The sequence below is a fragment of the Aquarana catesbeiana genome, linkage group LG05 (assembly GCF_042186555.1).
Source record: "Aquarana catesbeiana isolate 2022-GZ linkage group LG05, ASM4218655v1, whole genome shotgun sequence".
Taxonomy (NCBI): Eukaryota; Metazoa; Chordata; class Amphibia; order Anura; family Ranidae; genus Aquarana; species Aquarana catesbeiana.
Genome location: NC_133328.1, coordinates 438922644 through 438938152, shown reverse-complemented (window position 1 = coordinate 438938152; position 15509 = coordinate 438922644). Strand labels below are relative to the sequence as shown.

Sequence of the window (15509 nt, the reverse complement as noted above, 5' to 3'; positions counted from 1 at the left end):
ACCACATCCCTGCCTGCTGCCTGGACCAATTCTCTCACTGCACTACTAAAACCACAGGTTAATTGGTATGTATATGCTATGGGTTGTCAGGAAATTAGATGTATAACCTGGAGGTGCTACTTGGATGTTGGGCCTCTGTATGTGGCCAGGCTGTGTAAAAGTCTCACACATGTGGTATCGCCATACTCAGGAGGAGTAGCAAAATGTATTTTGGTGTCTAATTTTTGGTATGTACATGCTATGTTAGAAATATCTTATAAATGGACAACTTTGTGTAAAAAAAATGCATGGGGTCATTTTTGTGAGCATTTCCATTGTCCTGGTGCTCCAGGGCCTTCAAAAGTGTGATAGGTCATCATGCGGCCAGGGTGTGTAAAAGTACATGTGGTATCATTACAATAAATATAATAAAATGAAAATTTTGTGTAAAAAAAAAAAAAAAAAATATATATATATATATATATATATATATATATATATATATATATATATATATATATATTTCTTAATTTTCCCAAGAATTGTGGGAAAAAGCTACAACTTCAAAAAACTCACCATGCCTCTTTCTAAATACCTTGGATTGTCTGCTTTCTGAAAAGTGGTAATTTGGGTGGTATTTGTACTGTCCTGGCTTTTTAGTGTCTCAAGAAATGATTTTCTACTTTCCAAAAAGGGGTCATTTGGGGGTATTTGTACCCCATGGCTTGTTAGTGTCTCAAGAAATGAGATAGGCTGTCAGTACATCAGGTGTGATCAATTATCAATGATTGGCACCATAGCTTGTAGACTCTATAACTTTCACGCAGACTAAATAATATACAATAAAACCTTGGATTGCAAGCAAAATTCTTTCCCGAAGCATGCTTGTAATATAAAGCACTGGTATATCAAAGCAAATTTCCCCATAAGAAATAATGGAAACTCAGATGATTCATCCCACAACCATTTATTCATAAGTCCTTCAGTTTATAGTCCATATAAAAAACATATAAAAAGATTATTGCAATGTGATAGGTTGTGTAACCATAAAATGTCCATCCGCAAATGGAAGCCTCCACAAGGGGATTAGAAGTAAATACAGCAGGAGCTACAGAGTATCAAAGAGAAGAGAGGAGCCTCTAAGTGTAGCAAAATGTTTATATTTAATCAAAGTACAACATTTAGCAACTCACATGGTTGATGATTACAACAGGCACATCTAACTAGGCAGGCATCCAGGGTAAAGCTGTCTGCAATCGTGACCGGGAAGATTACCCTGCAATAGAGCGATCTGAAAGCGAGGCTTGAACCGCTCGTGGTGCGCAGCATGGAAGGGACGACGTCAATGTGGTTAGGGGGATGGTGGATACCTTTACCCTGGATGCCTGCTTACTTAGATGTGCCTGTTTTAATCATCAATCATATGTGTTTCTAAATGTTGTACCTTCATTAAATGTAACTGCATTGCTACACTTAGAGGAGCCTCTCTTCTCTTTTATACTCAGTTGTGACATGACGCTACTTGTATATCAAGACATCGCTTGTATATCAAGTAAAAATGTATTAAAAAATGTTGCCTGTCTTGCAAAACACTCACAAACCAAGTTACTCTCAAAGAAAGCTGTTACTGTACACTAATTTGGGCTATTTTTACCAAAGACATGTAGCAGTATACATTTTGGCCCAAATTTATGAAGAACAATTACTTATCTGCAAAATTTTATAATATAAACTAAAAAAAGGTGGGGTTTTCTTTTAAATTTTCGCTCTTTTTTCACTTATATCGCAAAAAATAAAAAATCCAGCAGCAAATAAATACCACCAAAAGAAAGCTCTATTTCTGTGAAAAAATGATAAACATTTTGTTTGGATACAGTGTAGCATGACTTAGTAATTGCCATTCAAAGTGTGAGAGCACTGAAAGCTGAAAATTGGTCTGTGCAGGAAGGGGGTATATGTGCCCTGTATTGAAGTGGTTAAAACCTGCTATCATAATAACAAGATGACATTATTTGCTGGTCAGCGCAAGGAAATAAATCCTAATAAAAGGTCAAAATTTGGATCCCTTAAACTTATTAAAAGTTACAAGCATGGTATAATAAATTCCCAAACGTATATCTAATGCCCCGTACACGCGGTCAGAATTTCCGACAGAAAAAGTCCGATGGGAGGTTTTGGTCAGATATTCCGACCATGTGTATGCCCCATTGGACATTTTCTGTCGGCATTTCCGACAGACTTCGATAGAGAACATGTTCTAAATTTTTCTGTCGGAAATGCCAACGGAGGTTATCCCGTTGGCAAGTCTGACCGTGTGTACGTGGCATTACTGATACTCAAAATGTAATCTCCTGCGATTGCCTGGTGTCTATATAAAATGTCAGAAGTGACTCATGCAACAAGCAGGGGAAGGATAAAGTGACAAGGGTTCACACAAAGTGCTCTAGGTTGAGGCAAGTACACATTATAGAAGGATAGGCTTTGTTCATTTTTCATATCAGGGGTTTACAACCACTTTAACAGCTTTTCATGAACAAGGTATATGCATGAGAGGTTGTATAGGCTTGGTTTTTGAAGCAGTTCCTGGATAGCAATGTGTTAAACTTTGAACAGTCTTGCCTAGATGGTCTTGCCCGGATGGAGAGTAAAACAAGTTACTGGTGGTATACAACAAAATGAAACCTGTTTGCACACTGCCTCAGCATGTAGTGATCTCCTCTTAGTAAAATATGGCTTCAGCTTGGTCTCCTATCCATGGGAGAACCCCCTCTAACATGTTTCATCCAGTAAGGGCTTGATTGTGGAGGCCTCTGTGAATAGTTCTCGATGTGTCTGATGAGCCAGAATTTAACCTGACCAGCACCTGCAAACATTGTGGCCAGCCAGCTGGGATAACAGATTTTGACATTCAACCAATACCAATTTTATTTGTTTTTTGGTTTATTGATAACATAGTTACATATTTGGCACACTACAGCTTTCTAATAAGAAAACACAGAACTACCTTTGTGGCATACTTTGTCAATGTGCTAGTTAAGACCTTGCTATCTGTGTAAATGGGGAAGATTTGAGGATGTACATCCATCCCTTGAGTCATTCAAGTCTCAGGTCTCAGTTGAGCAAAAAACTGCAAGAACATGATTGGATGATGGAAGTCAGCAGAGCTTCACCTTGTTCACTAAGCTAAAGGAGAGTTACATTGCCTTTAGTAAATCAGCCTATTTGATATTAAAGATAGATAAACAGAATATGCCCCTTACAAAGTTTTTTTTAACCCAAAAAATTCTTGCAATTAGGGTTTAGGACTTAGTTCCACTGTAAAATACAGAAAATTTTAATACACTGTACATATATCAGCACAGTGGTTTGTTGGTTAATACTTAAGCTTTGAAGAACGCATTTTAATCTCAACCAGGAGTTAGTTGCATGCACTTTGTACAATCTTTCCAAGTTTATGTAGGTTTTTTCTGGGTGCACCGATTTGCTTCCACACTTCAAAGACGTGTTTGTAGGCAATTGACTCCTGTCTAAATTAGCCATAGTATGTGTGTACAAATTGGTTATGCACATGTGCTATCACATCCTATATGCCAGCTCCAACCATAGCTATGGGATTGTTGACGAAAAATCTTGCTACCCACCTCGTAATTCAACAAGAAAAGGCTTTTGGTTTATCAAAAATTGTGCACAGAGAGCTGGCCTATGTAATAAGATATATACTGTATACTGTATATGGCAAGTAAAGTTGAATATTTTCACATACAAAACTTTTTTTTTTTTTATGGTATTTAATTACTGATGCAGAAAGTCTTAGCCCTTTTTGTAAAATGTGTTTATTTCTTTTATTCCAGAATGTGTGATACAGGAGAGGGGTTGTTTACATTTCAGACAAGAGAAGGAGAAATGATCTATCAGAAAGTCCATTCTGCAACATTGGCGATAGCAGAGCAGCATGAAAGACTAATGTTAGAACTGGAGAAGAAAGCAAGAGTAAGTACAGTTCTTATTAAAATATTCACTAAACTTGAACATTTGAGTTCCATATTATATATTTTTCTTGATTATTAAAACATAAAAGAGAACGTTTATGTATGATTTCAACATCTGTGTGTACATGATAATTTGGTTCTACATAACATTAAGCAATCCTGGTGTAGTTTAATGTGCTTTAAAAAATGAGCACAAAAACAAAATAATGGTATTGCTTATGACAGTTAATCAAATGTTTCCATACATTTCCTAAATTGCTCTAGAGAAAACACAGCTAGAATCTAAGCAATTAGCTCAGTCAGGCAATAGTACATTTTAAAAAGTCCCAACATTCAACACTGATAATGATGTTGTTGCTAAGGTGATTAACCTGCAGAAGCCAAAGAGAGTTATTGAAAGGTAACTTTAGGTTTATCGTGTATAATTGATGGAAAGAAATAAAAATTCATGACATTTTATTCATTCCCATTTTACTAATGGGAACATTTTTAAGGACCATCGACTACCAGTCCCATTTTAAAGGGGTTGTAAAGGTAAAAATTTTTTCACCTTAATGCATTCTATGCATTAAGGTGAAAAAACTTTTGACAGTACCGCCGCCCCCAGGCCCCCCGTTTTACTTACCTGACGCCTCGAATCTTCGCTCCTCGTCCTCGGCAGCTTCATTGCAGCTCAGCCTGGTCGCTGATTGGCTGCAGTGGATGGATTGAAAGCAGCGCAGCCATTGGCTCGCGCTGCTGTCAATCACATCCGATGACGCGGCGCGCCGGGGGGCGGGGCCGAGTGATACAGCGAGCGGCTATAGCCGCCGGCTGTATCACGGGAGCGCGCCCGCAAGCACTCACCACCGTGCGAGGGAGCTCGCATGAAGGTGGTAAATGCTTGCGGGGAGGAGCTGAAACAGCCGCCGAGGGACCCCAGAAGACCAGGTTCGGGGCCACTCTGTGCAGAACGAGCTGCACAGTGAAGGTAAGTATAACATGTTTGTTATTTTTTAAAAAAAAAAAAAACACCTTTACAACCCCTTTAAAATATTCTAACAGGCTTTCTGCTAAGCTAGGCTAGCCTGGGCTCTTTTCCTTTTGATAAAGAGAAACACTATGGGGGTAATTTACTAAGAGTTATGGCAAGTACTGGCGCTCTACATGAAATAGCGCAGATTTCAGGCAATTAAGAGTTCAACTAGGTGAACATGTCGCACTCTTAGCGGCAAACATGTCTTAGTAAATTCTGAATCTGCGCTAATCGGTGATTCTGCTGTTCTGTAAGTGCCAATTGCGAACCCTATTGAAGTCCATGGGAGCCAAACAGGAAAAATCAAAAGTGCCCATTTTGAAGGCTTATATGCAAGCAATTGGCCATAAAAGGGTATGGGGGTCTGGGTACTGCCCTAGGGGACATGATGTATCAATAAAAAAAAACAAAAACAAAAAACAATTGTTTTTTTTCAGAAGCAGTGATTTTAATAATGCTTAAAGTGAAACAATAAAAATGAAATATGCCTGGGGATCCCCTTAGTCTGCCTGTAAAGTGCCGATGTGTGGAACAGTGCCGCAGCAATGATGACATTTCTAAAGGAAAAAATGTCATTCAAACTTGCTCGTGGCTGTAATGTATTGCCGGCTACCGTCAATATAGATGAAAAATCAAGGAGAAAAACGGTGTGGGTCCCCCTCAGTATATACCAGGCCCTTCAGGTCTGTTGTGGACTTTAAGGGGAACCGCACCAAAAATAGATGTAGGTTCCCCCCCAAAATCCATACCAGACCCTTATCCGAGCAAGCAGCCTGGGGGGTCAGGAAAAGGGGGGGCGAGCGAGCACCCCCCTCCTAAACCATACCAGGCCACATGCCTTCAACATGGGGAGGGTGCTTTGGGGTCCCCCCCAAAGCACCTTGTCCCCATGTTGATGGGGACAAGTGCCTCTTCCTGACAACCCTGGCCGTTGGTTGTTGGGGTCTGCAGGTGGGGAGCTTACTGGAAGCTGGAAGCCCCCTATAACAAGGGGGCCCCCAGATCCCAGCCCCCCATGTGAATGAGTATGGGATACATCGTACCCCTACCCATCCACCAAAAAAAGTAGTGTAATGTGATGAAAGACAATAGCCTTTTTTGACAATTCCTTTATTAAAAATGTCTTCTTGCCCGCTTCTTCCTCCTTCTTCCTCCGTCTTCCTTCAGTCTTCTCCTTTCCCACTTCTTCTTCCGTCTTCCTTGGTCTTCTCCTTTCTCACTTCTTCTCCTGGTCTTCTTCTTCCTTTGATCTTCCTCCGGCTTCTTCTTCCCCTACTTAGTCCTCCGGTCTTCTTCTTCTATCGCCGCTTCCGCTGAAGATTTTAAAAATGCTGTGATAGAAGAATAATGTCATTCCGAGACCCAACCCCTTCTGACTTCCCCGACCCAGGACATCATCTGGTGGCCACACCGCATAGTTATATAAGAAATGTGTGCTATGGAAGTGGACAGATCGGCTGGCCGCAGCATCAGAGGAGGGTTGTTTTTTTCATGTTCAGTGGGCAGGTGGCAGGAGCGGCGGCGAAGAAAGAAAAAGACCGGAAGAAGAATCAGAGGAAGAAGAAGCTTGAGGAAGACTGAAGGAAGAAGGAGAAGACCAGGAGAAAAAGCAGGGAAGGAGAAGACCAGAGAAAAACCAGAGGAAGAACCCCATACTCATTCACATTGGGGGGGTGGGATCTGGGGTCCCCCTTGTTAAAGGGGCTTCCAGATTCCGATAAGCCCCCCTGCCCACAGACCCCGACAACCACAGCCCAGGGTTGTCAGGAAGAGGCTCTTGTCTCCATCAACATGGGGACAAGGTGCTATGGGGGTGACCCCAAAGCACCCTTCCCATGTTGAGGGCATGTGGCCTGGTATGGTTCAGGAGGGGGGAGGCCGTGCGCTCTTCCACTCCCCTTGTCCTAACCTCCAGGCTGTATGCTCAGATAAGAGTCTGGTATGGATTTTGGGAGGGACCCCACGTAATTTTTTTAAATCTTGGCGTGGGGTTCCCCTTAAAGTCTATACAGGAGCCGAAGGGCCTGTTATGTACTGGGGGGGCTATGCTATTTTTTTCCTTGATTTTTGAATAGCTGGATTTTTGGAATTGCACACCATAATATTATTGAACAAGTACATACCATTGCATGCATTTGAAGAGTTGAAATTATGGACTAAACCAAACTGTTTATGTGCATTTGCTAATTAGGATGCTGAGTACAATGCAAGTGTTCAGGAGATGACACCATCAAAGGGATTCAAACCCACTTGAACCTTTGAAGGTAGCAGGGCATATCACTACGCTATGGAGCTGAGCACAATCACACACAGAAAATACAATTACTAATGTTTGATACTTTTCAATCTATACAATGTTTTGCATTTGAGGCATTAATATTATGGTACCAACCATTCTCATGTGGCATTGGCTATTAGGCATTCGCCTATTGTCAGCATACGCTGCTGATTAAGGTGTAAGCTTTGCGGTTTTTACACTGAGCAAAATTATAAACGCAACACTTTTGTGTTTGCCCCTATTTATCATGAGCTGAACGCAAAGATCTACAACTTTTTCTATGTACACAAAAGGCCTATTTCTCTCAAATATTGTTTACAAATCTGTCTAAATCTGTGTTAGCAAGCACTTCTCCTTTGCCAAGATAATCCATCCACCACACAGGTGTGGCATATCAAGATGTCGATTAGACAGCACGATTATTCCACAGGTGTGCCTTAGGCTGGCCACAATAAAAGGCCACTCTAAAATGTGCAGTTTTATCACACATCACAATGCCACAGCTGTTGCAAGTTTGAGGGAGCTTGCAATTTGCATGCTGACTGCAGGAATGTCCACCATGTAAATGTAAATCACAGCCCGAAATCACAAAAAGTAGTACAGAAACTACTTTTTGAAATTGGTGCAGTGCTGCAGATAACTCCTGTATTTCTCTTTTAAAAAGGTTTACTTTAAGTGTAATAATCTGGTTTGGGCTGGAGACCATGCTGGATGGACTGGATCAGTCACTGGTTGTGGGTATGTGGTTGTGTGGGCAGTGAAGAAGAAATCTCTTCCAGGAGGTTGTGCCAAATGATGGATGGTGGTGGACCGTTTTGGGGGCTTGGGCTGCTATTTTCCTATATGACCGTATGGCACTTTTTAGCAAGAACCACCCCTACGTGGGAAGGAAAAGCGCCCAGTGTTCAGAAATTGTCAACTTTTGATGTAAGGTTCAAAATATTTATTAAAAATGTAAACATGTACATCAAGCCAACATGTTTAGGGGGAATGGACCCCCTCTTCTTTAGGGTTTATGTGTAAGCAAAAAAAATATACAAATATTTATAGAATTAGAAACTACAATAGCTGTGTTTAAGTATAATATGTTTAACAAGCATAAAAGAGTGTCTGTGTGTAGATGTCCACACTGTCAGTCAGGAAAAAGTAACAAACCCAGTAAATACAGTATATTATATGGTGTACTTAACTGCTTTCTAAGTAATTTAACCACTTAGCCATAGAGAAAGTGATGTACCCGTATGTCCCTGCCTTTTTCTGAGTTTGGGGCACCTGCATGCACTCCCCCCTGTAAGCTCCCACTGTGATTGTACACAGCAGGAGCCTGTCAGCAAGCCCTGGCCAGTGATTCATGGCAAGGGCATGTTGATTGGCTGTGTACATTCACAGCCCAGAGCTCCATGTTGACATTTAACACAGAGCTCTGTACACAGGGAGCAATCTCATTTATGTCATATTGATGTCATCATATTTATGTCAAGATCTTCAGATCATCATGCTACTAGGGTAATGCTATGGTGACATCAAATGACCTGATACAGCCTACAATCCTCAAACCATTGAAATGTGGTTATGCACAGGGTTAGATTGTTTTATGGTTAATGTTGGAAAGCAACAATGTCAGCAGTTTATTTGCTATTTTGTCTAATTTTGTGACTCATTGCCCAGAACCTAGACACTTGAATGCATCCACATGCTTTAAATGGCTTGACAGACACTGTACTTTTTTCAAGCCAAAGCAATCCTTAGATTTTAACTCTTGAAAATCACAGCTGCTGAAGAATTTGACTAGAGGGGCCATTATATTATGTCTTGACAGTGACCTAACACTTATTTTTGCCCTTTTTGTTTAGAAATTGATGGCAAGACCATTTTTTCTATGGATTGTTTGACAGATGTTTAGGTTATGTATATTTGGAAGGGGTAGTATTTAAACCAGAGGCGGGGTGAGTTCACCTTTACAAAAGGTAATATAAAAATTCAAACCCATATAATTAGTTACAATTAAGCAAAATTGGATTTATTATAATTAATAATTATAATAATTCCAAAGCTTGGCACTGTCCCTTGTAATAAAAGAAAATGGTTAGGGAACAAGAAAAAAATGCTCTAAGCATGGCACTATACGTTACCACACTTGATCCCATTGCAGTGTAACTACCAATAAGAGCTTTCTGAGCAGATATTAGATCCTACGTTTTCTAACAAAGTGTAGCAGCCATAAAATGACCACCTAGATGTATCCTTTGCACTTATCCCAGCTTCTGATTGGCTAATGAGGCTATGAATCAGACGTGAGAGGCAGGCATAAAACAATATAACCCAGCTCTCATTTGTATACTATATATCTGTATCTATATATAATATATAAAATACAGATATAAAATTATAGAGAATGTGTACAGAATGTGTTTCTATTACATCTATATACTGTATGGATCTACATTTGACTAAAGGGGCAATTATATTATGTCTTTACAATGACTTAACACTTATTTTTGTTCCCGTTGCTTTGAAATTGATGGCAAGACCATTTTTGTATGGATTGTTTTACAAATGTTTAGACTATATATATTTGAAAGGGGTACTATTTTAAACCATTAAAGAAGAATTGTCTTAAGAGTCTTCAGAAAATTGGGTTTAAGGAGAACTCCAAGTGTGGTCCATTATACAGTATTTTATTGATAGCACAGCACTATTATATATATATATATAGTAGTTATAGGAGCCATAGTGGTTACATGGTACAAACAAGGAGTATTAATTATAGGCGGGGTGAGTTCACCTTTACAAAAGTTATTATAAATATCTATATATTGGTAGATAAGTAGAGATACATATACATATGACCAGACATGGTTAATATCCAGCTTTTCTCAATTTTAATACCCCAACTAAATATTCCAAGTAAATATTAGTATTTAGTAGTATACTAAATAACTAATATTCCAACTAAATATTATCATTCCTATAAATAAATTACAATCATATATCACAAAGTATTTTGATGAAACATTATCTGGACTTTTGAATGAAAGTGGTTAGTTTGCAAGGGTTTGGATTAACATATGGATTAAATAGCAGAAGGTTAACTACAATGTTGTTGCACAACTTCCCTACCTATCTCCTGTTTTCAAATAAATACATTCATAAAATAGTTAACCAGACTACAAGAGAGCAAACAGAACAAAAGCCTGCAAATGTGTCTGAATTTTTTTTACACTGTGAGCGTGATGTTAATTAATTGGAAAGATTTATCCATGAATCTCCAGCTGATTATTCATGAGTGTCCTATTATTTATTAAACACAATACAATTGGATTAGCATTAATCCTTACCAGAATTAAATAAAAAGCATGTTTTCTTCTATTGAAAATCTATTGCTTTGCTCACTGGAATATTTTAACACTGCAAATGAATGCTAATAAAAACAAATGTGAAATTCTTGCCACAAGAATCTAAATTTGCTGTAGATCATCTTGATTCTATTTATCAAAGATATTTATACAGCACCAACAATTTATGCAGTGCTTTAAAGTTTGTATGTTCACATTTAGTCCCTGCCCTCAAGGACAATCTAAGGTCCCTATCTCACATGCATACAGATGCTATGGCAATTTAGGCAGGAGCCAATTAACCTACCAGCATGTCTTTGGAGTAGGGGAGGACACCCACGCAAGCATGAGGCGAACATGCAAGCTCCATGCAGGTAGTGTTATGGTTTGGATTTAAACCAATGACACTAGAGTTGCAAGGCAGGAGTTGCTATGTGCAGCTTTATGATTTAATTAGTCTTGAACAAGAAAACAGGCAAAAAATGTGTTTGTTGGTACAAATTTCTTTTGTAGCTATAGACGGTGTTGCAGTCTTCATAAATGTAGATTTAACACAAATCCATCTAGTTTATGCTTTACATATCTAATCAGAAATTTAAAAAATTGCTTTTAGCTGGCATCAGTAAAGAATGGCTATGTCTGCCCCTCCTCCATCCATTCTTTTCTTTCATGTTTGTGTCTGTGTGTACACCTATTATTTACTTTTTAATTTTTTTATTCCTTTTGTATTTTTACAATGGACTAAATATTTTTTTTCCTATATACACTTTTATGTAAAAAACAAAAGAAAAAAAAATCACAGGACAAATGGGAAGACTGTGTACATAAAATAGACACAATAGTGGTGGGTTTCTGCAATTTTTACACACACAGCAAACATTAACTTTTTTGACTTTTCTTTAAAAAGTGAAATAAATAATTGTAGAAGTAAAATAATGTTAGAAGTCTGTGATTTGTTTTCATTTTTGATCAGGTGGAAGTGCCAATTTGATAGAAATTGTACAGAGCATGAAAATATGGAGGAGGAACACGTACATAAGAAGTATCTAAAGAACGACTGACAACCAGATTTATAGATGACTGAAATATTATTGTTACCCTTAAGTTATATTTGAGATTTAATATCTCTCAGATATGATTTGGGTTAATGAGAGTTCTTTGACATTGAGCGAAAGCTTTAACACAATAACAAAAATGTACTGGTAAAAAGTAAGGAGGCCTAAACTAATACACAGAAATCTATCTATTGTACAGGAAAAGGGTAACAATCACAGATTACATGAAGGAATATAGAGTATAACACTCAAAATATTAATCTACAAACAAAAGGACAGAAAAGATATGAGACAAACATTTAGATACAAGCACAAGGTAGTTATTCTATAGTTACCATGCTACTGCCCACAAAGGTTCCATTCTGGTGACTGCTCTACCAGAGAGTGATCTCTCCCCTCCCATCTAGTCTGTGTATATCATTACGGGCCAATGCCTCATTGGTTGGCATGGCATAGCTCTGATTGGTGGGCCTCCCTATTCCTGGTTAAGGATTGGCTAAATCTCCAATCCCTATACTTTGCATAAGTCAGCCTGCTTTAATGCAAATCCTTGGCACAGACTATTTTGAGCGTGAGATTTAACTTGTAGGTACATGACCTTTTTAGCAAAGTTAAGTATTGATGATGGGCTGGCCACCTTCATTGCATATCTAAACGAGGGATCCTTTGAAGTAAATATTTGTAGAACAAAGAGGTTTGGGTCCCATTGTTTAGATACACAAGCTTAGGCACCGAATTGTCTGTATAACAAGGACTTCTGGGAAGCTATATTACACACCCACATTGATAGAACGCTAAATGAAATATATTCATAATTACAATATTTTACAGCTGTTATTGGAGATTTCACATAAACTCATAAGGCAACAATTATGACACCATGAGCATTGTCTTCATAATACAGCCAATAGTTTATATTTCTGCTGTCCACAAAATTGGCAGCTTACCCTTTCTTCTTCCTTTCAACAGATCCTACTGCCATTTTTTTCTGTGCATTCCACTTCTGCAACATCATATCTGCACATTCCACATAGGCAGTTGAGGTGCCAGTACCACAAAGTTCTGTCACTGTTAGCAATCTTTTGTGGAGTCAAAAAAACTGGGGTTGTGGGGTGAATAATAAAAAAATAGGAATGGTAGAGGGGGGTGTTGCCCCCAACATTTCTGGTTGGAAGGTAGAAAGGGGTAAATTAAGTTGACTTTGGATTTTCAAGGTCTTCGATTAGCAGTTTGCAACAAGGAACTGTATATAATTGGATTACAAATTGAATGTATCAGAAATGTATCAGTTAGACAAAATATACTTCCTTTTTACTATTCAACATTCTAAATTAACCACTTGCTTACTGGGCACCTAAACCCCCTTCCTGCCCAGGCCAATTTTCTCATCTTTCAGCACTGTCACTCTTTGAATGACAATTGCACGGTCATGCAACACTACCTAGATTAAATGTTTATCATTTTTTTCCCACAAATAGAGCTTTCTTTTGGTGGTATTTATCTGGTTCCAGACTGGCTCACACAGATATACTGTGGCAGAATGGCTCCCCTGGGCGAAAACCCGTATGGGTACGTCCATTCCTTTAGCAGCCACCAGAGGGCGTGCGCGCTCCCCCTGCACGGCGGGGGACCTGATACATGTGGCCAGTGAGCACGTTTGGCGCCAGCCTCGCACGATCGCGTGCACGAGCGCCAGCATGGGGATTTGTGTCTAAACACACAAATACCTGTGCTGTCAGGGAAGAGGAGCCATATAATTTGTTCCTACTGGTAGGAAAAAAGATATGTCTCCTCTCCTATTCAATCCAATCCCCTCACAGTTAGAATACACTGAGGAAACACACAATTAACCCCTTGATCTCCCCCTAGTGTTAACTTCTTCCCTGCCAGTGACATTTACACAGTAATCAGTGCATATTTATAGCACTGATCGCTGTATAAATGCCAATGGTCCCAAAAAAGTGTCAAAAATCTCCAATTTGTCCGTCGCAATGTCGCAGTACCACTAAAAACCACAGATCACTGCCATTACTAGTAAAAAAAAATAATAATTAAAATGCAATAAAAATGCCATAAAACTATCCCTTATATTTTAGACGCTATAACTTTTGCACAAACCAATCAATATATATTGCGATTTTTTTTTAACAAAAGTATGTAGAAGAATATATATTGGCCTAAACTGATGAAGAAATTATTATTTTTTTTAAATCGGGGATATTTATTATAGCAAAAAGTAAAAAATATTATTTATTTTTTTCAAAATTGTCACTCTTTTTTTGTTTATAGCACAAAAAATGAAAGCCGCAGAAAGCTCCAAAAGAAAGCTCCATTTGTGGGAAAAAAAGGATGTACATTTTGTTTGGGTAAAGCATCGAACGACCGTGCAATTGTTAGTTAAAGCGACGCAGTGCTAAATTGTAAAAAGTGCTCTGGTCAGGAAGTGGGTAAAATCTTCCAGTGCTGAAGTGGTTAATCACTGCTGGGTTTTTTATTTTTTGCAAAAAAATAAAAAAGACCGAAAAGTTTGAAAAAACAAAACAGTTTTATAGCTTGTTATAAAATTTTGCAAACAGGTAATTTTTCTCCTTCATTGATGTGTGCTGATGAGGCTGCACTTATGGGCACTGAAAAGGTGGCACTGATGGAAACTGATAGATGGCAATAGTGGGCTCTGATGAGGCAGCATTGGTGGGCACTGATGATGTGGCACTGGTGGGCACTGATGGGCACTGATAGGTGGCACTGATGGGTGACACTGATGGGTGGCACAGATGGGTGGCACAGATGGGCACTGATGGGAGGCACTGAAGGGCATTGATAGGTGGCACAGATGGGTGGCACTGATGGGCACTGCTAGGTGACACTGATAGGCAGCACTGATAGGTGGCACTGGTGATGAGGCACTGATGGGCACTGATTGGCAGCACTGATAGGCACTGATATCAGATATTGAGTGTATATTGATTGGTTTGCGCAAAAGTTATAGCGTCTACAAAATAGGGGATAGATTTATAGCATTTTTATTATTAATTTTTTTATTAGTAATGGCGGCGATCTGCGATTTTTATCTTGACTGCGACATTATGGCGGAGACACCGGACACTTATTTATATATTTATACAGCGATCAGTGCTATAAAAATGCAATGATTACTGTGTAAATGACAATGGCAGGGAAGGGGTTAAACACTAGGGGGCGATAAAGGGGTTAAGTGTGTCCTAGGGAGGTGTTCTAACTGTGGCAGGGATGGGCTTCCACTGACATGACAGCGATCACTGCTCCAGATGACAGGGAGCAGTAGATCCTTGTCATGTCACTAGGCGGTTTACATAGGCATCTCCCCGTTCTTTCGCTCTGTGACACGATCGCGGGTCCCCGGCGCACATTGAGTCAGCTGGACCCACAGGCACAGTCACGGGGCACGTATGCCCACAATGTCGTGTTTTAAAGGGGATATACCTGTATGCCCATTTGCCCAGCCATGCCATTGTGCCAACGTACATCATCGTGCGCTGGTCGGCTAGTGGTTAAAGACTTGCTTGGCTGACATTCCTTCTGGCTCCAGATCCTGCTTGCTGTTCTACTATGCTCATCTCTGGCTCCCTGACGTTTTGGCTTGTCTGACTATACGTTCTGGTTCCTGAACTCTGGCTATGTTTTGACTAATTCTACTCTGTTTACCCTTTTTTATTATTATTAAACAAGTAAGATTTAACTGTACTTCTGTCTCAGTCTGATCCATGGTTTCTGACAGTAGATGAAGGCCATGAATTCAGAAGATGCAGTCAATCCACTTGTTGGTAATATTTTTTCCAGATTGGATGAGCAGGATCACCGCATGGATCAGTTTGCCAT

General features: G+C 39.3%; 1 protein-coding gene across 1 annotated transcript in view; it reads left to right on the top strand.

Annotated features, from left to right (window-relative positions):
* DOK6 (docking protein 6) overlaps window positions 1-15509 on the top strand; it is a 962439-nt gene that overhangs the window by 691104 nt on the left and 255826 nt on the right. Inside the window, exon 6 of the mRNA XM_073631271.1 lies at window positions 3831-3969. Coding sequence (XP_073487372.1) covers window positions 3831-3969 — 139 coding nt within the window. The remainder of the gene's footprint in view (window positions 1-3830; window positions 3970-15509) is intronic.